Source organism: Pseudophryne corroboree, chromosome 2, assembly GCF_028390025.1.
Source record: "Pseudophryne corroboree isolate aPseCor3 chromosome 2, aPseCor3.hap2, whole genome shotgun sequence".
In the NCBI taxonomy this organism is placed as follows: Eukaryota; Metazoa; Chordata; class Amphibia; order Anura; family Myobatrachidae; genus Pseudophryne; species Pseudophryne corroboree.
This window is the reverse complement of record NC_086445.1, coordinates 413693847-413720619: the sequence shown is the minus strand read 5'-3', so window position 1 is coordinate 413720619 and position 26773 is coordinate 413693847. Positions and strand designations below refer to the sequence as shown.

The 26773-nt window shown below is 44.7% G+C and overlaps 1 protein-coding gene across 12 annotated transcripts in view; it reads left to right on the top strand.

The window, feature by feature from the left end:
• DMD (dystrophin) overlaps positions 1–26773 on the top strand; it is a 3641189-nt gene that overhangs the window by 2727859 nt on the left and 886557 nt on the right. For all 12 annotated transcript variants that reach the window (XR_010221499.1, XM_063953479.1, XM_063953476.1 and 9 more), the window contains 2 exons: positions 75–195; positions 26435–26703. Coding sequence is in view for 11 of the 12 variants with exons in the window: in XM_063953479.1 (XP_063809549.1) it covers positions 75–195; positions 26435–26703 (390 nt within the window). In the remaining variant the exon portion in view is untranslated. The remainder of the gene's footprint in view (positions 1–74; positions 196–26434; positions 26704–26773) is intronic.

Below are 26773 nucleotides of genomic sequence, written 5' to 3'. Positions count from 1 at the left end.
TACGTCCAAGAAAATCAATTTGTGCTTGTAAATTAAAATGTTTTTTTTTTGTTTTGTTTTTTACTTTCTTGCAGACCTTCAAGAGGGAGTTAAAAGCCAAGGAGCCTGTTATCATGAGTGCACTTGATACTGTGAAGTTATTCCTAGTAGAACACCCTTTTGAGGGAATGGAGAAGTTGTACCATGAGCCAAGAGGTAATTGAATTGAACACAGCCATGTAATCACATATTGACAAAGGGATCATGATGTCTTAGAGTTTCATTCATTTTCACATCTTCGATCTCTATAAATGTAAAGTGAAAGCTTAAATATCATCAGTATAATGCATAAGTATATAGCTTATCTTGATTAAAATCAACTTTCCATCCATCAGCAAATGCATTTAAGGGAAGAAGTGTGTTTCTTGTTTTAATGTCCGCTTTGGTCAGAAAATAAGAATAAATACTTATTTCTATACCTGAAGAATTACATAATTACCTATTGGAGAAGTAGATCAATAACACCAACTATATAACAGGGACATTGAAAAATTTGCTGGTGACTATCATTTTTTATATGCCAGTGATAAAAAATAGTGCCATTAGTATTGTTAAGACCTACTGTAAGTAAGCATTTTAGGGGCTAATATCTTGAATAAATAGTAAAACCAATCTGAGAAATATCTGCTTGGAGAGAGATATCGGCACAGTGACTGGGATACTTTCAGGGGAATACAACCAGAGAATATGTATAAATAAGACAGGGGTTTTTTGTGAAACTTTATTTAATTGGAATTTCATTACTTTCAAACTAAAGATAGTGAAATAGTTATGGGGCCCATACATCAGGCCAGTATCTGGGCAACTCCTGGTTCTGCCGGATTCTGGGGCAGGGATTCAGGGAAATCCAACCGGATGGAAATCCTCTATTTGCTGATTCTATCCAAAAATGATTGTGATAGATGAGTCTGTATTTTTACATGGTTTTTTTTTACAGTTCCCCAACCGATCAGCGATGTCTGCCGATTGGCAGATTGGACCACCAGAATGGGGAACCGGGCCATAGATATGTGGCGTACATTACTTTGAATTTGGCATGAGTGATGCTTTTGTTTTAAAAAGGTTCCTAACTTTTACCAATTTTGAGTTAGAAGAGTAAGACGTTAGGTGTATTTGGAGGGTGAGCATTCTACGTAATCTGTCATTGAGGGCAGAGAAGTACCAGGCAGTTCTTTGATCTGTGTTGCCCTGACCTCGTGCTTATAGTGAAATTTACTAAACTGTATTATAAAACAAATAAAGAACATTTAAATTCTACAGATTCGTCTGAGTTAATATACCATTACAAAAGTTTTTTAATACAATATAATCAACACATATAGGGATAAGGCATCAAAATAGGATCAAAATCCCTGTATTAAAAATAATGACATCTGAAAAATAACCAAAAGTAAATCAGTCAGAGATCATGTCCAAAGTTTATGCTAAAACAGTACGTCCGTCCAAGGAATATCTGAACAGTACCTCAGCACACAGTAAATGGATTTTCATCTCCTACAGTATTTTCGAAATTGTGTTAACTGTGGCCGTGAGATAAAGGCTGTATGTATGCCACTGGCCGTATGCAGATCTTTTTAATGAAGGAGACACTGTAATATCGAGGCTGAAGTCGGAATGGGGGGGCAATGGGGCAAGTTACTCCCTCCAAACATAAGAGAGGCGCTGACAGTACTGGTGCAGAAGAGCAGCTAGGTGAAGTACCGCTGCCGCACTCATGGGCAGATGTATTAAGTCTGGAGAAGTGATAAAGCAGTGATAAGTGGAAGGTCTTAACGCACCAGCCAATCAGATCCTAACTGTCCTTTTTCAAACCCATAATGATTGGCTGGTGTGTTATCACCTTGCACTTATCACTGCTTTATCACTTCTCCAGGCTTAACACATCTGCCCCATAGTCAGAGCATGCCCACCATACCATGCACCCACTGGAACACTGCGTCCTTTGCTATACTGTCACAGTATAGAATACAGTGTGGTATAATGTGAATAAGAGGCACTACTGTGAGGAGTAACTAACGAGCATATTGTAAAGGGGTACTACTATGTGATGTAATCTGAATAAGGGACACTGTCGTGTGATATAATGTAAATAAGGTTGCACTACTGTGTGACATCATGTGAATTGGGGGTACTATTTTGTACCCACGCCCCTTCCCAGCAAGAACATGCCTCTTTTTCAGGGTGTTCACTGAAGGCAGGGCCGAAACTAGGAGTTTTGGCACCCGGGGCGAGCCATTAACTTTGCGCCCCCCCTCGCATTCAAGTGTCTGTGTATATATATATATATATATATATATAATATATACAGGTTGAGTATCCCTTATCCAAAATGCTTGGGACCAGAGATATTTTGGATATCGGATTTTTCCGTATTTTGGAATAATTGCATACCATAATGAGATATCATGGTGATGGGACCTAAGTCTAAGCACAGAATGCATTTATGTTTCATATACACCTTATACACACAGGTGGTCATTCCGAGTTGTTCGCTCGGTAATTTTCTTCGCATCGCAGCGATTTTCCGCTAATTGCGCATGCGCAATGTTCGCACTGCGACTGCGCCAAGTAAATTTGCTATGCAGTTAGGAATTTTACTCACGGCATTACGTGGTTTTTTCTTCGTTCTGGTGATCGGAATGTGATTGACAGGAAGTGGGTGTTTCTGGGCGGATACTGGCCGTTTTATGGGTGTGTGTGAAAAAACGCTGCCGTTTCTGGAAAAAACGCGGGAGTGTCTGAAGAAACGGGGGAGTGTCTGGGCGAACGCTGGGTGTGTTTGTGACGTCAAACCAGGAACGAAACTGACTGAACTGATCGCAGTTGCCGAGTAAGTGTGGAGCTACTCAGAAACTGCTAAGAAGTGTCTATTCGCAATTCTGCTAATCTATCGTTTGCAATTTTACTATGCTAAGATTCACTCCCAGTAGGCGGCGGCTTAGCGTGTGCAAAGCTGCTAAAAGCAGCTTGCGAGCGAACAACTCGGAATGAGGGCCACAGCCAGAAGGTCATTTTAGCCAATATTTTTTATAACTTTGTACATTAAACAAAGTATGTGTACATTCACACAATTCATTTATGTTTTATATACACCTTATACACACAGCCTGAAGGTTATTTAATACAATATTTTTAATAACTTTGTGTATTAAACAAAGTTTGTGTACATTGAGTCATCAAAAAACAAAGGTTTCACTTTCTCACTCTCAGTCAAAAAAGTCTGTATTTCGGAATATTCCATATTTGGAATATTTGGATATGGGATACTCAACCTGTATATATATATAGTAGCAAAAGGTGCGGCACTGAAGGTGCGGCATTTGAAACGCAGGACCGTGTGTGTCTCTTAATTACAGAGAATCAGCTTCAGTAGCGCACCTTTTGCTTCTGTATCTACTTACACCTGTGAAGGCACAAGCGAAGTAATTCATACTGCACTGGGAGTGCCGGACCTATGGTTACACAATATATATACATATATATATATATATATATATATATATATATATATATATATTTATCAACTTCATAAGGGCAAAGGGGATAGCTAGGCATTTTCATACTTTTTATTTTAATTTTTTTGGGCTACGGATGATGGAGAAATAAAATAGTAACCCATATATTAATACATACATTAAATCACACACCAATACAACATACATACTGTCACGCACACATACATTCACTCACATACATACATACATACATACATATATATAATCACACACCTGTACACACATGTATACTGACACATATGTATACAGTGACACACAAGCACACATACAGATGGGTTGCAGTTATGTGACCGCCGGTCACAGTATCTCCCCCTATATCCCGCCCCCTCACAATCCCGACGGTCGGCATGCCTACCAACAGGGACCACTCCCACCCCAGCGTGGCAATAGCAGCGAGCCCGCAAAGGGGCTTGCTGCGCTCGCCACCCTCCCTTCCCCCCGACGGCATTTCGCTCCCGGGATACCAGCGATGGTATGCCCCGGTCACGCATACCACACCCATACAGATATGTAGTCACACACCTATTCACATACAATCACACACATGCACACATTCATACACACATATAGCAGTCACACACATACAGTGCCCCTTCCCTGAGTTATACTCACTGTTTAGGCTGTGCTGCTCTTCTCCCCTCCTCTCTCCCATGCTGTTGCTGGCTGGCATGGCAGTGTGTGTACAGTGCCATTTAGCCCCGCCCCCTTTTTAGAATTTCATGTTCACTGCAGCAGTGGCTGCAATGATTAAAGGCACTAACAGTGGGGTGGGGGGTGGGTGTAATTTCTCCCCTGTGCCCCCTCTTAATGCGGCTCTGCTGTGCCGATCACAGCACGCTGCAGAGATGAAACTGAAAGTAAAGTACAGCTCCCGGCAGCAAGGGCTGCTGGGAGATGTAGTTTAATTTCAGTGTCTTCTCTGCAATGCGGTGCGTGTGCCTGCTGGCTAGACGGGAGCTTGCAAAGTCTGGAGCTCAAGCTGCCCGGCTCTATGCTATCGCTGCCGCATAGGGAGGGGGCATTAGGGGGGATTAAAGTGACAGTCTCGGCGCCCTCTCCAGTCTGGCGCCCAGGTCACATGCCCCCCTAGCCCCCCCCCCCTAGTTTCGGCTCTGCTGAAGGCATACACTATTTCTATTTAAAATATATGGGGTGGGGGCACCAATGCTCTTACTGCACAGGGCACCAAAGTGAAAACTGCTATGGGTGAGGGGTGATGGTGCTGAGAAATTGGTGCAGGGTAAGAGGTGAAACTAACAGCTGTGCTTGGCAACACCTGCCTAGGACATCAAATTGGTTAGGGCCGGCTATGCTCCCCACGCCCACTGAATTACTGAGACACACGGACCGTGTATTTGATCTTCTGCCAGGAAGGAGGCAGTGGAGCTGTGCTGCTGACTGAGGGAAGCATGTCCTGCTACTCGGATTGGCTGTATGGAGGGGTGGACCCGAGGACAGTAATAGGGGAACAGAGTGTATGTCCTTCTTGCCCTCAGTGAGATCCTTGTCCTACTGCTGGTGTCACTGCTTGAGATCAGGCTTTTTCTGCGGAGGAATGCCAGGGGAAGCTGGGGGACAGGGACCTGCCAGCAGACACTGCACGTCCAGACAACCTGCTGCTGGTAGCGTTTGGAGTAGAGATCAGCTTTGAATTTGCCACCAGATCTGTCATATACCTGCTGAACACCTGTCATCCAGTCACCTAATAATACCGTAATGATACACCCACACATATGATTAGCATGTCACCCAATGTCACAGTGTGCTGGGAAGCTAGGGGCGCCAAATTGAATTTATATCTTGCCCCCAAACCTAAAAATGTTCTGATTCCCCTGCGGTCCCAGTGACTGCCATATAATCAGGGGTAAAAGTGGGGGGGAATGAGGTGGAACGGAGTTCCACCAAATGTAATGGTAGGGGTAACTAGTTTCACCTCCTCCATTGCCCTGCACAGTAAGTCCAACAGAAAAGGCTGTCATCCGCAGGTCAAGCTCAGACTACAGCAGCGTGTTAATTCCTGGGCAAATCACTTTAGTGTTTGTGACTGTGTGGCACTATGTGTGTATACAGGGAGCTCTGGCAGTTGCAGTTCTTAAGCCTGAGTGGCACTACTTTTTGAAACCGTAGCAAGACTACAGAAAAACTACAACTCCAGGCATGCCTTGCGCCTGTGTTTTAGCTAAGCAGTGTCACCAGAAACAAGAATGCACTGCACTGTACGAAATACTTGAACCTAGTCATGGGAAAAGAGATATATTGAACTGAGATGACACACCTGACTCAGGGCCTAATTCAGCATGGGAAACCGAGTGGGTTGGTGGGCTAGATTAGGTGTGGATTATTAGATCTACACTAAAAAGCTCTACAGTCAATAGGTCTACAACTAACTACTACATTAGGTCGATAGTGTCAAAGGGTTGACATAGAATAGGTAACCAGTAGAAAAGTTTGACAGGTAAAAAGGTCGACATGTAAATGGTTGACACAAAAAAAGGTAGACACAATTTTTGTGTGTGTTTTGTCACTTTTCTGCCATAAACAAGCCCTATTAGTGTACCATGTAACATTCACTACCACTGCACTTGGCACAGGTTACTTTTACCAATCGTAGTCCACGTGGATGGAAAAGTATGAAAAGTTGAAAAAAATGGAAGAAAAAAAAGGTGTCGAACATATGTGTCTACCATTGTCACGTCGACCTTTTACATGTCAACCTTTTGACCCTGTCTGCGTTTTTAACCTGTCGACCTAATGAATGTCTACCATTAGTGGTTGACCTATTGACTGGAGACCTTTTTATTGTAGATCAATAGACCTGATACCGGCTACATTAAGCAGTCATTTGGGATGACAAATGTGGCCATCCTCCTTGTAGGTGCTAATTAGGAAATTAAATGCCCTAGATAGTATTAAGAGGTTGCAACCATTAATGCAAGAGTGCACACCCTGAAGAACCACAAGCACCCGGTACTTGTACCACCTTACGGCATTCTCTACCCACACTCTGCCTTTTATTAGAAGAAACTGCTATGATCATAGTCTTCATTAAATAGTGTGTGTGTATGTGTATCACTTTTTGAAATTTGAATGTTTTTCAACTTTGAATGCTTAAAAAAACTGTTTCACTTCACGCAGTTCAATGATTCATATATAAAATGAAAGGAAATTTAATGCTGAATTCAACACAATAAACAGGTCAAATATTTGCATTACAAGGGAAGTTATGCTACTTTCAGTCAGACAAAGAAGCACAGATGTGTGAGATTCAAGAAGCAGATTGTAGTAACAGCTACTTCCAGCCGATCGGAATTGTCATTCTGAGGACCAATCAGTTGTCGTTTATGTGCAGGTGCAAGGTCATGTTCAAAGGTGGGAAAGGTCAGTTTGGCTGTTTCATTTTCCAGAATAAAGTTTGTTACTGAAGTGCAATTACAGTTGGATGTTTGTGTGTATTGTTTAGTGCTATTGACAGTGTAAAAATGAAATACAACAATGTCGTCCAGGCAAAGTGGTGACTGGTTACCCAGGAAGAGATCCAGGATTGTGGTGTTATGTGAAAATGGTCTTTCGTATGCAGCAATTGCAAGAGAAGTTGGTGGGAATGTGACAACATTAGGAGTACAAAAGTTTTGTTAACACTATCAGGAAACACAATCTATACAAAACAAAGAAGGTTAAAGGCCGGAAAAAGTGCACAACAGCTGTTGATAGGAGAATAAAACGAATTTACGTCAGGGACAGATGGATGTCATTTGCGGCTATTAGCAGTGAACTAAGTGAAACTGGTGTTTTTGTCAGTGCAAGAACGGTACGGAGAAAACTAACGGAGGTTGGCCTAAAAGGTAGGATTCCCCAAAAAAAGCCATTCCTGAATAAAAAGCAGCGACAGAAACGAATAGAGTGGGCTAAAGAACACATTGCATGGACAGAAGGTCAGTGGAAACAAGTGATATGGAGTGAAGAAACTAAGACATTGATATTTGGTAGTGATGGGAGAAAATATGTGAGACGTCGCATCGGAGAAGAGGTACATCCAGATTGCATTCAAGCGATAACAAAGAATCCTACAAGTGTTAGGATCTGGGCATGTATGACAGCAGATGCTGTAGGCCACCTTCATGTCATAGATGGCAAACTGAACAGCAGAATGCACATTGACACCATCCTACAACGAAAACTTCTATCTTCTATCAGGGATCTTTTTCCAGATAATGCCCCATTTCTTTCCAGCAGGATTCAGCTCCCTGCCACACTGCATGGATATGCAAGCAGTGGTTCACGGAGAATGACATACAGGTGCTGGGATGGCCAGAAAACAGCCCAGACCTGAACCCCATAGAACGTTTGTGGTTCCGTTTGAAAAAACTGGTACATCTGAGGTGTCCATCCAATAAAAGAGTATTAATTGAGGCTCATGGCACCACATAATAAAGAAGGAAGAGCTCCAAACATTGGTTGGCTCAATGGGGGTCATTCCGAGTTGATCGCTCGCTAGCTAGTTTTAGCAGCTGTGCAAACGCTATGCCGCCGCCCACTGGGGAGTGTATTTTAGCTTAGCAGAAGTGTGAATGCATGTGCTGCCGAAATCTGCAAAAACAGTTTTGTGCAGTTTCTGAGTCAGGGACGTGCAGTCAGGGGAGGCAGGGAGGCAGTGCCTCCCCTGTCATTAATGATTAAAATAATACAAAGAAGATACTTATGACACATATTCTGTGTCATAAGTATCTACTTTAGCCTTCATATTATTTTAATCATTTGTACCTTGTGAATAACTGTGTTAAATGTGTGCTGGAGGCACCGCTCTCGGTGCCTCCCGCTATCAGTGTGAAAGGGACGGAAGCGGGGGGCGGGGCCAAACATTGGGCAGTGAAAGCCCATTCAAAAAAATGCAGCTGAAGCGGCACCTAATGGAAGTGCTGCTTTGACAGGGGCATGCTGTCTGCTCACATGAAAGCATGCCCCTGTCCCTGAGGAAGCTTGATAGGGTAGGGTCGGCCCTGTCATTACTTTTGAGGGTGCCCCATTAGTTGTTTGCGCCATACCTAGATCCTGTCTGGAATCTGCACCACTGTTCGGACTCTGTGACAGGGGGGATCTCTTCAGGTGCTTGGAGCCCCGCTGGTTGTAACGAGTGACCACTGCTGAGTCTGCCTGGCCGCAGGAGAAAGGATCTCTGTGAGGAAGGGTGCATGTCTGCTGGGCCGGTTTACACTGTGAGTGTGTGCAGGGCCAGATGGCCGCTACCGCGATCGGTGCTCTGATCGGGTAGTGGTCACTGGTCCTTTAGCAACAGGTTACAGTACAATGGCTGCGGGAGGGCTGCTATGCATGCTCTGCCCCAGCTCCCCCACGGAACTCCAGCAGCAGCAGCGGCCAGTAACAGGAAGCCAAGTAGGGGACTCCAATACAGGGGAAGGCTGCACAGGTGCCCATAAGTCTCTCCACAATGTAAATGTATATTTTAACTATAGGAGTTGTGGGGTCAGTTGCAGCCCCTCCCCTCCCCTATGCCGTGACACTGTTTCTGGTCTGTACTACTCTGTCTCCGGGGCTCCTCCCCTCCCCCTGTGCAGCAGCGTTACACAGCACCTCCCCCCGTTCCTCTGCAGAGCAGGATACTGTTCCACTTCCTGATCCTGACTGAGTGTGCAATAGGAGCAGGCTGGTGTTTCATGTATAGGTAATGGCTTCAGGGGAGAGGGGCTGATATGTGATTTCCTCCCTCTGTAGTGTATTGTTCTTCTGTCTGACTGTCCCTTCCTTCTATCTCTCTGTTACTTTCTGCCACCTGTCTCTTTCCTCTGTGTGTCTCTTTCCACCATCCTCTCACATCCTCTGTCTGCCTCCCTGTCTGTCTGTCTGTCTCTTTTTCCTCTGTGTGTCTCTTTCCACCATCCTCTCACATCCTCTGTCTGTCTGTCTCTTTCCTCTCCACCATCCTCTGCCTGTCTCTTTCCTCTGTGTGTCTCTTTCCACCATCCTCTCACATCCTCTGTCTGCCTGTCTGTCTTTGACAGCAGGGAGGGATTTGGAAAGATCCCTCACCTGCCCAAGCTGAAGCATCAGGGACGTCGGCGGTAAATGGCATTGGCTTGGTGATGGTAGCGGGTATTAGCTTGATGGCGGTAGGGGTCATCAGCGGGACTCAGAGAACATTATGCCTGCAGTGCCTCACCAGCCACTGACCTCACCGCACGCCACTGTTCTGAGTAGCTTTGAACCTACTCAGGGCTTGCGATCACTTCAGCCTATTCATGTCCGGATTTGACGTCATACACCCGCCCAGCGAACGCCCAGCCATGCCTGCATTTTTTCAGACACTCCTGTGTTTTTGCAAACACTCCCTGAAAACGGTCAGTTGACACCCAGAAATGCCCCCTTCCTGTCAATCTTCTTGCGGCCACCAGTGCGACTGAAAACTTTGCTAGAACCTGTGCACAACCACAACGAGCTTTGTACCCGTACGTCGCTCGTGCGCATTACGGGGCATACGCATGCACAGAAATGCCATTTTTTAGCCTGACCGCTGTGCTGCCAACAACGGCAGCTAGCGATCAACTCGGAATGACCCCCTATGCCACATTGCTGTGCTGATGTCTTGAAAAATAAAGGATACCCAACAAAAAACTGCTAGGACAGTGACATCATAAGTACACAGGGATTTTCACCCTAAGTGTTGTTTTCACTGCATAACTTCCCTTGTAATGCAAATATTTGACCTCTGCTCATTTTGTTGAATTTAGCATTAAAATTCCTTTCATTTGATATATGAATAATTGCACTGCATGAAGTGTAACAGTTTTTATAAGCATTTGAAGTTGATAAACATTCACATTTCAAAAAGTGTCCGCAATTTTGGCCACCACTGTGTGTATATATATATATAAGTTGTAACACTGTAGGGGTGCAAGGTGCCTTTTCCTGGGGAATATGGCAGGACGCAGCAGCTGAGGAACAACACAAGTCCAGTTTCTGGTACAACTGACCCCGGCCAGTTTTATTGAAGCAGAAAATAAAACAAACCCCAAAATAAAAATACCTTGCCTGTCCGGCACTAACTAAACATAAGATGTTCCTAACTGTCACTAAACAAAACACAGAGTTCTTCAGTACATACTGTATAGCTTACTTGCATCAGAAAGCGTGTCTCTCACACACAGATCCTGCAGCCTTCCCAGGCAGTCTGCCCATACTAATCAGGTTAGAAGCACTATATCACTCTTACACAGCTGAAACCCTGATTAGCCCTCTGTGAGGCCAAAGACCCGAACTGGGCCCAATATCTAGAACTCGCCTTATCTCTCTCTCAGAGCCTTTACCCAGCTTTTACAGCAAACTGAAAAGGTTCAGACAAAACAAAAAGCATTTTTCCTAGAAGTTTACATTTTCTAAAACATGTAAGACAAGAACCTGGGACAAATATACCTGCCCTCAAACACTATCCCAGTGTTCTTGTCACATATCCCCCTCCCCTGTTTCGACCTAGGGGCCGGAACACTTGTAGCCCCCAAACAGAAGATGCGAGACAATGCATCTGCGTTGGCCAATTGTGTTCCCGGTCTATGTTCGACAGTAAACTTAAAGTCCTGCAACGCTAGAAACCATCTAGTTACACGAGCATTCTTGCCTCTATTTACATACATCCATTTTAAAGGGGCATGGTCTGTCACTAGTCTGAATTGTCTACCCAAGAGGTAATATCTCAAGGTATCTAGTGCCCACTTAATGGCCAAAGCCTCCTTTTCCACAATGGCATACCTTTTTTCATGCTCATTGAGTTTCCTACTCAAATAAATGATAGGGTGTTCGTCCCCATCTCTGGTTTGGGACAGCACAGCACCTATCCCTACCTCTGAGGCATCTGTCTGTACCACAAATTCTTTTGAAAAATCTGGTGTTATCAACACCGGTTGTGAACACAAAGCCACTTTTAACGCTTGGAACGCCTTTTCTGCATCAGGGTTCCATTTCACCACATTTGACTGCTTCCCTTTGGTAAGGTCTGACAACGGCACCGCTGTGGTCGCAAAATTAGGAATAAACCGTCTATAGTACCCAGTAATTCCCAAAAAAGCCCTTACCTGTTTTTTATTCACTGGACGAGGCCAGTTTTGAATAGCATCAACTTTATTCAATTGGGGCCTAATCAGACCTCTGCCTATGGTGAAGCCCAAGTATTTGACCTCCTCCATTGCGAGGCAGCACTTCTTTGGGTTAGCAGTTAACCCTGCCTCTCTGATTGAGTCCAGTACTGCTTGTACTTTAACCAAATGTGACCCCCAGTCTGTACTGTGAATTACCACATCATCCAAATAGGCAGCTGCATATTTTCTATGGGGCCTCAAAATTTTATCCATCGCCCGTTGAAAGGTTGCTGGAGCCCCATGCAACCCAAAGGGTAACATCTTATACTGGTACAGCCCCTCCGGAACCGAAAAGGCTGTTTTTTCTTTGGCGCTATCAGATAAAGGTATTTGCCAGTAACCTTTGGTCAGGTCCAATGTGGTGAGAAACCTGGCTGTTCCCAGCCTTTCTACAAGCTCATCCACACGGGGCATGGGGTATGCGTCAAACTTGGACACCTCATTTAACTTACGAAAGTCATTACAGAAGCGTATGCTACCGTCGGGCTTCGGGATGAGCACTATGGGACTGGACCACTCACTGTTAGACTCCTCTATGACTCCAAGTTCTAACATGGTTTTAACTTCCTTAGAAATAGCTTCTCGCTGAGCTTCAGGAATCCTATATGGCTTTAAATGAACCCTGACCCCTGGTTCTGTGACAATGTCATGTTTTATTATGGTCGTTCGGCCAGGCAGCTCTGAAAATACCTCCCTATTTTGGATGAGAAATTCTTTAACCTGATTGTTCTGATCAGCTGATAATGTCTCTGACACCTTCACTGCGGGAAGCAACCGGGGTGAAGACACCGAAGGGCAAGGCTCCGCTGACAGAGACAACCTATCTTTCCAGGGTTTGATTAAGTTAACATGGTAGATCTGTTCGGGTTTTCTCTTTCCCGGCTGGTATACTTTGTAATTAACCTCATTCACTTTTTCCCTAATCTCAAATGGACCCTGCCATTTAGCTAGGAATTTGCTTTCCACAGTGGGTACCAAAACAAGAACTCTATCTCCAGGAGCAAATTCCCGTATCTTGGCACTCCGGTTATAGACCCTCTGTTGAGCACTTTGGGCCTGTTCCATGTGCTCTCTGACAACAGGTACCACGGCTGCAATCCTATCCTGCATTTGTGTTACATGCTCAATAACGCTTCTATAAGGAGTGGGCTGTCCTTCCCACGTCTCTTTGGCAACATCCAACAGCCCTCTGGGGTGTCTACCATACAACAAATCAAATGGAGAAAACCCCGTAGAGGACTGAGGAACTTCTCTGATGGCCATTAACAAGTAGGGCAACAAACAATCCCAGTTTTTCCCATCTCTCTCAACAACCTTTTTTAACATACTTTTTAATGTTTTATTGAACCTTTCCACCAACCCGTCAGTTTGGGGATGGTAGATGGACGTCCTGAGGTGAGTGACCTTAAATAACTTGCACAATTCTTTCATGATCCTTGACATAAATGGAGTACCTTGGTCAGTCAAAATTTCTTTTGGTATTCCCACTCTACTAAATACCTGCACCAGCTCCCTAGCTATCGCCTTGGTTGTGATAGTGCGTAAAGGGACAGCCTCAGGATATCGAGTGGCATAGTCCATAATTACCAGGATATACTGATGGCCCCGAGCAGACTTTAACAAGGGCCCCACGAGATCCATGGCTATTCTGTCAAACGGGACCTCTATAATAGGCATGGGAACTAGTGGGCTCCTGAAATGGGGTCTAGGGGCATGATACTGGCACTCAGGACAGGAAGAACAATATTCAGACACTTCTTTATAAACCCCTGGCCAAAAGAACCTTTGTAAAACTCTTTCAGTGGTTTTTTCTGCCCCTAAATGTCCTGCGGTAACGTGACTGTGAGCTAAATCTAGTACCGTTCTCCGATAAGGCTGGGGAACTACCAGCTGTTCCACCACATCCTCACCCCTTTTGACAATGTGGTACAAGAGCTCATTACAGATGGCCATGTGGGGATACGTAACCCTGTCACCTGGTACCACAGGTTCCCCATTAACAATCTTAACATTCTCTCTAGCCTTTATTAAGGTAGGATCCTTTAACTGTTCAGACGCAAACAGATCCTTCTTTACCTCCAGGTCAGGCACGCTTTCAGTTCTAACTACTATGTCTCTGTTCCCGGCAAGAGGGTCCTCACTGGACTCCCCATCTGTCACTTCCCCAGCCAAACTAGCAAAAGGCAAAGGGCCAGAAAGTTCCGAAGACCCACGTACATCCATAAAATCACCGGTATTATCAACTGGCTTTTTACTTCTCACATCTGTTGATAACCGTGATTCCCACAGTTTCCAAAAATGAGGAAAATCCCTCCCTATTATGGCCTCATGCACCAAGGTAGGGACCAGTCCCACTTTAACCATTGCTGACCCACAACAAGTTTCTATATTCACCTCAGCAGTGGCATAATGTTGGGTATCCCCATGTATGCAAGTTACCCCAATAGGTATTTGCTGGACCTTTAAGGGGTTCACTAACCCAGCTTTCACGAGGGTAACTAAACTTCCTGAATCTAGCAAGGCCTCTACCCGGTTACCTTCTAAGAACACATCACACATTTGTTTTTCCAGCTCAGGTGAAGGTACCACAGTACAGGCTAACCTAGCAAAGAAAGATATTCTGCGACATTCAAAGGCAGCATCACATTGCATGGGTTCTTGCGTGACTGGGCAATTGGCAATAACATGACCTGGCATACCACACCTAAAACATTTAACCACACGATTATCAACCCATTTGGGCAGCATAGACCGTTCTAGCCCCATTGGCCTGTTTCCAGGGCCAGTGTTTACAGTCTCTCCAGCCTTGCGTTCTCTTAACCGCCCAGCAACGTTTTCCCACGGAACAGTCTTACCAGTCTTTACTGAAGGGCGCTGTCGAGGATCTATGGGTTGCTGGGTGGTCATCAGTAGTTCCTCTGCTGCCAAATACCTCTCTACCATGTCCACTAATTGGTCAGCAGTACCCGGGTTTCCATGGGTCACCCACTTGCGCAGGACCATGGGCAAAGATCTCAAGTAGCGGTCCATGACGACTCTTTCCACCATCTGGGGACCAGTTAATGTCTCTAGCTGTAGCCATTTTTTTGTTAGCTGAATAAGGTCGTGCATCTGGGAGCGCGGAGGCTTCTCCATGGCGTACAGCCAACGGTGCACCCGTTGTGCTCGTACTGACAGCGTGACTCCCAGGCGGGTCAGGATCTCAGTCTTTAGTTTATCATAGTCCCGAGCCTCAGCAGGGCTTAAATCAAAGTAAGCTTTTTGGGGCTCACCTGACAGGAAAGGTGCCAGCAGACTGGCCCACTGTGCTTTCGGCCAGTTCTCACGCTCGGCAGTCCTTTCAAACGTGGTCAGATAGGCCTCCACATCATCAGCCTCTGTCATTTTCTGCAGGAAGTGACTGGCTCGTATAGAACTAGAGCTGGTTGGAGCACTGACGGCCACATCTCCAACCCGAGCTGCAAGTCTCTGCACCACTTCTGCTAAGGCCTCTCTATCCTGACGCTGTTGCCTGTAAAGTTCATCAACAACTGCCTGCTGTTGTCTCTTATTTTCCTCCATTGCCACCTGCTGCTGTCTGTTGGCCTCCTGCTGTAGTCTCCAATTTTCCTCCATTGCCACCTGCTGCTGTCGGTTGGCCTCCTGCTGAGCCGCTGTAGCTTGCAGCAAGGCTTTAAGCAGATCCTCCATGTCAACAGATTTTTCAGGCGGCTTTGCAGCTGCTTTCACCCAGGACATATATCAAACCCTCAGGGGTGAGTCTCAGTAACTTCACACTGGGCTGTATCTGCATAAACCACCGTTTTCTGCAGGCCTCACAAAGCTGCTGCTTTCACTTATGCGCAGAATGGCCTGCTCGCATTCTCCACCAAGTTGTAACACTGTAGGGGTGCAAGGTGCCTTTTCCTGGGGAATATGGCAGGACGCAGCAGCTGAGGAACAACACAAGTCCAGTTTCTGGTACAACTGACCCCGGCCAGTTTTATTGAAACAGAAAATAAAACAAACCCCAAAATAAAAATACCTTGCCTGTCCGGCACTAACTAAACATAAGATGTTCCTAACTGTCACTAAACAAAACACAGAGTTCTTCAGTACATACTGTATAGCTTACTTGCATCAGAAAGCGTGTCTCTCACACACAGATCCTGCAGCCTTCCCAGGCAGTCTGCCCATACTAATCAGGTTAGAAGCACTATATCACTCTTACACAGCTGAAACCCTGATTAGCCCTCTGTGAGGCCAAAGACCCGAACTGGGCCCAATGTCTAGAACTCGCCTTATCTCTCTCTCAGAGCCTTTACCAAGCTTTTACAGCAAACTGAAAAGGTTCAGACAAAACAAAAAGCATTTTTCCTAGAAGTTAACATTTTCTAAAACATGTAAGACAAGAACCTGGGACAAATATACCTGCCCTCAAACACTATCCCAGTGTTCTTGTCACAATATATATAATATATATATATATATATATATATAATATATATATATATATATATATATATATATATACATACATAAATACATATATACATTAAAAGTTATTGAGCTCTTATTTTTCTACTAGATTCAGGTTGCATTTAAATATTCAATCTGTTCCATTGTGTCAAGCATGACAGCACACTCTCACTGCGTGATCATACACAGAACAGACTAAAAGAGGGCAGAGCTTGCTCACATATTTCTGCCAACAAGATATAATTAATTGTTGACACCAATGATTTCTGAAAAAAAATAAAGACATAAATGTACAACGCAATACTTGGCAGGTGTGTAACAGCAATATGCCAGCATCTCAAAATGTTTTCTAGCATATGTTCAGAAACTTTGACTTCATGCAATATGAATTGCTTCTTACAGTGATTACCACCCATCCATTATGTGGCAACCAATAATTAACTAGATGCCAGTCTGTTTTGTCTATGTATCATTTGTGAACAAGGCGAAAGATAATTTCTAGCATATCTTAGAATCTAACAACATGGGTTAAAATATCTGTTTTACATAATTAAAGAAAAATGTTGTACTGTATATTGTTTTATTATGGTTTTTTTTGTTTGTTTCTACTTAAGATTAATTTTTATTATGTGAATCTGCAAAATTAGGGAAAAAACAGAGGACACTCGACAGCAGTAGCCATGGTTCAACATTTATGAAAGATAAGTAGTGCCTCTGATGAAAACAAAATAAACTTTAATGTTTATTTCTTTACTAAGTCACAACAGGCCTCAGGCAGGTGGGGATCCTAGGGGTATATTTACTAAAAGTCGATTTTGATTTTCAGTCGATTTTAAGTTGATTTTCTGTTGACTTTGTGTGACAGGTATATACTAAACTCAAAATCTACAAAAAATCATCTGAAATAGAACTTTACACTTAAATAGAACTACAATAGAACCTTCAATACTTTAACATATTAAACAAATAACTCATATTTACTAATTATCAATTTGAAAATCGACCCAAATCACCATTTTCAATAGAACCATCAGAAATAGTTCTGTTTGATTTTTTTTTTTATGTATAATTGTCTGAAACGTCAATATGATGGAAAAAACATGGCAGAGAAGCATATGGGGCACTCTTGATGCATAAATCATGACATTGAAAGGCACAGTAATTATTTGTAAAAAAAAATTGTGATTGATGTTTTTGACTATTTGGGGTTGATTTTTGATTAACAGAATACTTTTAGAACTTCAAAATGGAACTCACACCACACAGCAATGTTGAAAACTAACTCAAAATCATCTTTTAGTAAATGAGCTATTTGGAACAGACCAACTGTAGTCCATTTGGTGGGGATGTTGGTTCTATTCTGGTCAATTTTAAATAGAACCAAAATCGACTTTTAGTAAATATAGGTGCTTAGCTTCCTTCCAAAATATCAAAAGATTACATCATCGCGCACCGCACAGCATTGTGGGACTGGCACATAGGCGCTAGAGGTCATAATTGACCTCTAGTGTCTATGCTGTGCTGTGGGAGAGACGTCATGACGTCTCTCCCATAGATCCGAGGAGCGGCATGGTGCAGCGGAGGTCAGCAGCGGTCGGGAATCAGGAGCAGGGATAGTAAGTATTAATTATTTTAAAAAAAAAATTATTTTATTTTTTAAGCGGAGCTACTCTACAGGGGGCAAAAATGGGGGCAAAACACTACAGGGGGCACAAATGGGGGCAAAATGCTACAGGGGGCACAAATGAGGGCAAAACGCTACAGGGGGCACAAATGGGGGCACAACTCTACAGGGGGCGTAACTGACCATGCCCCTGTATGAAGCCATGCCCCTATTTTTGCCTGGGGCACCCAAGGGCTAGAACCGCCCCTGATAGCCACATATCTACATACTCACAGCCACATATACATCTATACAAATACACACATACATACGCACACACCCACATTGACACACACACTGTCCCCACCCTGACACTTTCCTCCATCAGTTACCTCTTCTCACCTGGCTCAGTGTCAGCATGCAGGAGCCTTGGTGTCAGCATGCAGGAGTCTATGTGTCAGTATGCAGGAGCTAGGCAACGGCACTATGGGGCAGGAGCCGGGCAGCTGTGCTGTGATGCGGGTGCCGGAGCCGGGCAGCTGCACTGTAGGGCGGGAGTCGGCCAGCCCTGATGTCATTAGGCTGAAGCCAGAGCTGGGCAGCTGCGCTATCAGGGGGGCAGGAGCTGACGAGACGCGGTATCATTATGCGGGAACCGGGCAGCCGCACTTCTCAGAGGGCGGAAGACGGGGTGTCATGCGGGAGACGAGAGCCACAGCTGGACAGCTACACTGTCAGAGGCAATGGAGAAGGTGCCCCCTTCGTTGCTCTCCAGTGACAATCTGGCACCGATTGTGCGCCATTCACTGCTCCCGAATCGCCAGCTAATGAGAAGCTGCCACTTGACAAATTCTCATTGTCTGGCGGTCCGCGAGCTGTGATTGGCTCACGCCAGATTTTAAAAAAGCCGCGGCATCTTTTAATTGGTGCTACAGCCGGTCCGCAAGCCGGGATTGGCTGGCGGCCGCTGCCACCTTTACAATGCAGCAGGGACCTGATGCTAGAGGCGGAACTGGTTCCACCTCCAATTAGAGGTGACGGAACGCAGTTCCGCCCGTTCCGGACCACTTTAACCACTGGTCAGGGTGGTGGCTTTTCTCCCTCCTAACATCAGGAGACATGGACACGTGAGGAGGAGGTGACGTGATGACATCACTCTTTCCTGCTGCCAGAAAGGGACTAGAGGTAGGGCGGGTTACTCTTTAGCACCGCCCAGCCCCTCTCACCATGTCTAGTGACATGGGCAGGCCGGGCAGACCCGCAGCACAGCGGTAGCCCACCTAGAAGCCAGCCTCAGCCCGCACAAAGTGAAACACACACACACACTGTAGTATTTATACAGCTCAGCTGCTGTATCAGGCTGAGCAGTCACAGTTACTCATGGGGGTTGCTCATGGTTCAGGGACGTGTTTCACTGACCTCATTGACCTGGTGTCCCGTCCCCCCATCTTACTGGCTTCCAAAGTGCCCGACTCTGCCCCCTTCTCTCACTGCTTATTATGGCTATACTATCTGCTGCAGCTTACGGCTATACTATCAGTGCCCGCAGCAGCAGTAAGCAGAGAGAAAAGGGGCGGAGTCGGGCACTTCATCAGCCAGTAAGATGGTGAAGGGGGTGGGCATCAGGTCAGTGAATCACGTCCGTGACCGTAAGCAGCAGCCCTGACTCTGACTGTGGCCCTCATTCCGAGTTGATCGCTCGCTAGCTGCTTTTAGCAGCAGTGCAAACGCTAAGACACCACCCTCTGGGAGTGTATCTTAGCTTAGCAGAAGTGCGAACGAAAGGATCGCAGCGCTGCTATAAAAAAAATTGTGCCGTTTCAGAGTAGCGGCAGACCTACTCCTACCTTGCGATCACTTCAGAATATTTAGTTCCTGTTTTGACGTCACAAACACGCCCTGCGTTTTGCCAGCCACTCCCCCGTTTCTCCAGCCACTCCTGCATTTTTATCTGGCACGCTTGCGTTTTTACACACACTCCCCGAAAACGGTCAGTTACCACCCAGAAACACCCACTTGCTGTCAATCACTCAACAATCAGCAGTGCGACTGAAAAGCGTAGCTAGACCTTGTGTAAAACTGCATCAGCTTTTGTGAAAGTACGACGTGCGTGCGCAGTGCGCCCCATACGCATGCGCAGAATTGCCGATTTTTTGCCTTATCGCTGAGCTGCAAATGAAAGCAGCTAGCGATCAACTCAGAATAAGGGCCAGTGACTGCAGTGCTCAGTGCTCTCAGTACGGACGTAGTGTGTGGCCTGCAGAATGCTGACAGTGACAGACAGTACACAGTAGTGTGCTGCTGTAGATAGCTGTGACAATCTAGTCTTCTTTCCGGCAGAGAGGCAAGAGGTTCTCCCCAAACACGTTAATTGAAACAATATAAAGTAAAATGTCCTTATTTAACAGGAACTCTGGACATTTGGTATTTCCTCTTTTACCCATACCTACAGTAAATATATTTTGAATAGCGCTTTAAATATCACAATAAAATATTGCAACAGATATCTGGGAATAGGCACTCCAAACTATATCGCAACTATACCTTTGTTTAATTTTCCTGAGGAATGCAGCTGCACTTTAGCTCTTGTTACAAGCAAGGAATACTTGTGATATAAATTTACGTTTCTGGATCGGTTAGCAGATAAATGTATTACATAGCTCCATTTAGATAAATGCCTGGTTTAATATCAGAGGTAAAAAGCTATCTTATAGTTTCTTTCATTGTAGGACAATTCCTCCAATTATCCATTGCGGTAGTATGTGTAATAGGAAACTACCGATGTGCTAGTAGGTTTCCCTTGTAATTATCCCTGGCAAAGTCCTTGTATTTCCTTATCTGGCTTAATGTACAGTATAAGCAGTCTCTTCTTGCTATCATTAGTTCCAGGGCCGGCTCTACCATTAGGCAGCTTTAGGCGGCTGCCTAAGGGCGCCGTACCCTGGAGGGCACCACTGAATTCATGTAGCAAAAAGATGTAGTATGTCTCTGTATGCAACCTCCTCCTATTACATTGCGCTGGCTGCTGCTGTGGGTCTAATCAGGTGCAGCCGCCACTATCAGGTTGTACCACATAGTGCCTCATCCCTTCCTCTGTGCTGACACGTGTAACATTAAGTCATTTGAAGGCACATAGGAGGCAGATGTAACTATGGCTCCAGGGGGGCGCCCCCACAGCTCCTCCTCATAGCCATGATCAGGGGCATTGAGAGTCACGCCGGGCCCCGGTAAAGGAGGTGTTGTTCTGACGCCCATTACTATATTTTTTATATAAAAATATTCCGCGCACTCCACAGGGGGGAGCAATTATAGCACTGGGGGGGTGCAAGGGAGGGCACCTGCTTCCTGCCTTACTTGCCCAGGAAGCGGGTATTTCCTCTCCGTCCAGCGCCATCTTCCCAGTGATATTTGGGAACCCTGGCCACTAGAGAGCAAAGGCTCTGGCACAGTGCCAAAGTCTTTGCTTTCTATGTGCGGCACCATCTTCCCAAAGAGATTACCGGGAAGATGACACCTCCTATGCCACCAACAATACAGGTGTACTGGAGGGGGGTCTCGGATCGGGGCCCCTCCAGCAGCTTGGGCCTGGGTAAGTTTTTACCTGCTCACCGCCCTCTCGGCGCCACTGGCCCTGATGCACCTCCTCCAGGCCCATGGGTCCCAGCGTTCCAGCAGGAAGCAGCACCTGACTACATGTCTGCACCCAGCAGCGTCGCTGTAATGCTGCTGCCACCTGTAAGAGGAACTATGCCAATTACAAGGGAAAACAAGGAAACAACTTTCAGGTAAGTGACCCATGGGGATATCAACAATTAACTATCCCCACCAGACCCTATATGCAGATGCAGTGTCTATTGTGTTGTCCCTTTTCACTGTATATGTATAATGATGCAATTCACCCCAGACCACCTAGTGGCCACCTGCATCTCCCCTCTGAGAGTGTGTGGGGTGTGCAGGTTAGGGGGCGCTAGCCTGAAGTATGCCTAGGGTGCAGAGAGACCTTGCACCGGCCCTGATTAGTTCTCACAGTACTGTAGGGAAGAGGTCACTAGTCTCTATTTAGAAGGCATACTCAGGGTGCAATGTATTATGACAGTTCTCACCCTCAGCTGGATATCCATGCTAATCCCTGCTTGGCTGTTACGCTGTTCTATGTAAGTACAAACTGAAGGGTAATACTCTGCTGGAGAAACAGGGATTGCTAGGTGACACAGGAAGTAGGCTTCTGCTGTACTCACTGTAGATACCCCACTCTGCTTCCAGCGCTGCAGCAGTCGCAAATTAGAAGTAGCACTTTATAGACTTTTACTGAGTGGCTCTCACACACAGCCACTGCCTGTCAGCTGCTGTCAGTGGCACCTCCATTTTCTGACAGGAATTTTCCCGTGCCAGAGCTACCTCAGACTGTGTCCTCACCAACTGTCCTCCCTCCAACTGCCACTGGTCATGTGACCTGCCCCTGACCTCCAGAGCTGCTGCCAAGGCTGCTGGGAATTATCTGCCTGTATAGTCAAATGTACATACTCTGTAGCGTGCCACACGTAATACCTCATATAGCAGGGTATTACATAGCGACTTGGGAAAGGTGGGCGGGAAGGAGAATTACAACTGCCGGAACGCATGAGACCTTACCTCCCACCATTCTTTGCACAAGCTAAATTGTAATTTCATTTCTCAACTGGTGCATTCATAGGGTGAGATTCAATTGTTTGAAAAGTCAGTTGGGTGTCTGTTTTTTCCTATCTAATAGACAGGAAAAAACAGACGCCCAACCGACTTTTCAAACATTTGAATCCCCCCAATAGAGTCTTGTTTTGTTTGCCAGTTTATTGGTATTGACTTCTACAAATCATTAACTTCAGCTTTGTCACCCATCGCATGTCCTTACAGGACTAAGTGGCTGGCCAGTCTTGGTTTGTCTTATATTTCTACCCCAGCTAAGTCGTTCTCTCCTTGGAATAGCCAGTATAATGAGATTTTGCCTATGCCTCAACATGAGCAATGCTGATGTAGAGCTGAAGTGTGATGCTTTTTAAGAAACAGTATGTCTGGGTTATATTTTCAAATTTGGGCTAAAAAAAACAAAGAGCGTTTTATATGATTATTCAAAGCCTTGCTGTTCCATGTGAGCAATCGGAGGCCCCCCCACTTCCCCCCATTATAGGTGTAATCTGTGATGGCAAAATCAAGCTCCTCCACTATAAATGGGGCATCTAAATATTCCTCTGCCTCATGAGTAAGCCTTGGTAGCACTATACCATACTGATATGTAGAGAGACCAGTATCAGAGTATGACACTCTAGAGACATAATAGGTCACAGTAATAATCATAAAACATGTGATTAATCTGGGCCCCTGTTACCTGAACAATACCAGAGGTGTCACTTACTTTATCTCTTTAATAGTCCTCTGTCCTTATATAAGGCAGTGCTAGAGTACCTGAATTAGGAAAATTTGGGCACATTTATGTGTTTGCAGACTAGGCCAACTGTATTTGGAAAGTGGGATTAAAATCTTTGTTCAATTTAAATTGAATTTACATTTGCTAATTTTGCTTTTTATTGTTACCTACAGTAACAATACATGCCCTGTTGGTTTAGTTTGAGATTTTAACTCTGGTGTTGAGTGCCTCTTCTGCTAAAAATTTTACTCCATAAGATTGGATCCACCTAATTGATATCCACTTTATATGCTTTTCTGAACCCATTGGTACATTCACATGATTTGTTACCACTTAGGGCATGGTGGGAGGAAGACATTTGTAGCCTGTTAGATGAGGATTGGTTTTACATGCTGTGTAGTACCAAAAATACTACAGCCTGTGCTTGGTACCAGCAGGTTCATTTATATATTTTTCACAGGGTACTACACACCAGATGGTTTATTTTATATGGGTGTTCGGAGTATGTTGAGGTTCCCTAAATATGGGGTTGTGGGTTATTCCTTATGGCACCTTTTGTGTGGCTGTTTGGGGATGACCCATTCCTGGGAACAGGTTTGGAACTGCAGCTGTCATTCTTTGCCTGCTTTACCTCCCTTAAATCCCAAAACCTGTTTATTTGCTCTTATTTTAGAGGAACATTTTTCCAAAGTTATAAATAAATATTTGGCCTGTTAACACTAGCTAAAGTTATTATTGCCAGGTCTTAACCAGCATTTTCTACAGGTGAATCAGTAGAAAATTCTGGTTAATACGACAATGCAGCACAAGAGGTTTATATGTACAGTACATTTACCGCAAGGTACCACACAGATTACAAAAGATGTAGGCATCCTTGTATACTTTCATGTATCTTCTTCCAACTGTAAAGGAGGTTACTCCGTGTACTTGGGACCCCAGTTATGACCAGTCCTTTTAACTTTAATTTTTTTATGCTCCTTTCCCTTTATATTTAGCTATACCAGCATAAGTGCTTTACAAAGAAGTATTGATTAAATCTAGAGATGTGCGGCGGGCACTTTTTGTGTTTTGTGTTTTGGTTCTAATTCCACTTTCGTGTTTTGGTTTTGGCTTTGTTTTGCCAAAACCACTCTCTCATGTTTTGGTTTTGGATCTGGATGATTTTTGGAAAAAAACTTAAATACAGCTAAAATCACAGAATTTGGGGGTAATTTTGCTCCTACGGTATTATTGACCCCAATAACATTCATTTCCACTCATTTCCAGTCTATTCTGAACACCTCACACCTCACAATATTGTTTTTAGGCCTAAACGTTGCACCAAGGTGGATGTATGACTAAGCTAAGCGACACAAGTGTGCGGCACAAACACCTTGTCCATCTAGGAGTGGCACTGCAGTTGCAGACAAGATGGCACTATTCAAAAACTAGTGCCCAAACAGCACATGCTGCAAAGAAGAAAAAGAGGTGCAATGAGGTAGCTGGATGGCCAAGCTAAGCGACACAAGTGTGCGGCACAAACACCTGTCCCATCTAGGAGTGGCACTGCTGTTGCAGACAGGAGGGCACTAAAAAAATTAGTCCCCAAACAATACATCATGCAAAGAAGTAAAAGACGTGCAATGAGGTAGCTGTATGACTAAGCTAAGTGACACAAGTGTGCGGCACAAACAACATGGGATGTGCTGGAATTTGCCCAGATGTAATAACACACAGTATTGGTGGCACAGGATAGCGTACCACACACACACACACACACACACGGCACAGCCTGTAAAATTAATTTGGATAATAACCCTTTTATTTGGAGCTATTATAATAATACTAGGTGATTCATCCCGCCCTACGGGCACTCTTCACACTGTCGTAAGCAGCAGCGTATACCACTGTGATTGCCTCATCATTGGAATGACTGATGGACAGGACACTACCACTGGTCTGATGCAGCACAACACAACAACACTGTAAGGGACTTGTGGTTGTTGTTGTTATAATTATTATAATACTGTAGAAGTGGACATATAGCAGCAGCGTATATCGTCACTGGAATGACTGATGGACAGGACACTACCACTGGTCTGATGCAGCACAACACAACAACACTGTAAGGGACTTGTGGTTGTTGTTATTATTATTATAATACTGTAGCAGTGGACATATAGCAGTAGCATATATCGTCACTGGAATGACTGATGGACAGGACACTACCACTGGTCTGATGCAGCACAACACAACACCACTTTTTTACAGCTACACTGGATATATGGCAACAGAGGACACCAACACTGTGACTGGCTGGACTGATGCATCACAATACACTGACTACACTGGACTGGACAGCACAACACAGCACCACTTTATAAAGCTACACTGGATATATGGCAGCAGAGGACACCAACACTGTGACTGGCTGGACTGATGCAGCACAATACACTGACTACACTGGACTGGACAGCACAACACAGCACCACTTTATGTAGCTACACTGGATATATGGCAGCAGAGGACACCAACACTGTGACTGGCTGGACTGATGCAGCACAATACACTGACTACACCAGACTGGACTGAGCAGCATAACACAGCACAAGACTCGCTACCCCACTTTCCCACCCCCACACAGACACTGAACACTGAGGACACGGCCTCTCAATACACTCTCCGAGACTGGAGTGAAAATGGCCACGACGCGCGGCTCCTTATATGGAATCCAAATCTCGCGAGAATCCGACAGCGGGATGATGATGTTTTGCCGCGTTTGGGTTTCCGAGTCAGGCGGGTAAACCTGAGCCTGGCTCAGAACCGAACTCGGAAGGCAAAGTCCGGTAGGGTTCGGTTCTCTGAGAACCGAACCTGCTCATCTCTAATTAAATCTGATACTACACAATTGCTGACCTTCAAGTCTATACCCGCCGATTACTTTTGCTAACTGTCTTTCTAGTGTGAGCATTATCAACCAGAGAAGTTTGACTCATTTCTGAGACGTTATGAACATTACTGTTTGGTATTTATGATATTAATTGATCTTTTTACCTATAAAGGAATTTTCTTTATGTGCTAATGCATACATCTTCTTACTTTAAGAAATTGTGGATTACTAATGTTTTTTAAGTGAATTATATTTGCGCCCCCATTGGTGTCTAGTGTCTACTATATACAGTATATACTTTTAGTGTTATATGATAACTGTGTTATCTGTATAATGAAATAGTGTATTTGACCATACAGTATAAAGAGTTAATAATGATCCTAATAAAAATGTTTCATTCTCCAGAACATCATGTAGAAGAACAGTCCAAGAATGTCAGTAGGATCCTGCAGAAGCAGGTTGATGATGTAAGATTTGAGTGGGACAGGTTGAACGTACATTCAGTTGAGTGGCAGAAAAAATTAGATGATGCGCTTAAAAGACTGCAGGAGCTTCAGGATGCAATGGATGAACTGGACCATAAACTGCATCAAGCAGAAGCCATGAAAGGGTCCTGGCAGCCAGTGGGAGATTTGCTGATTGACTCACTTCAAGATCACATAGCAAAAGTTAAGGTCAGTTGGACTCTACTTACAGTACAATTTATAACAATCAAAATGTTTAAAATATTGTAAATTATCTGTG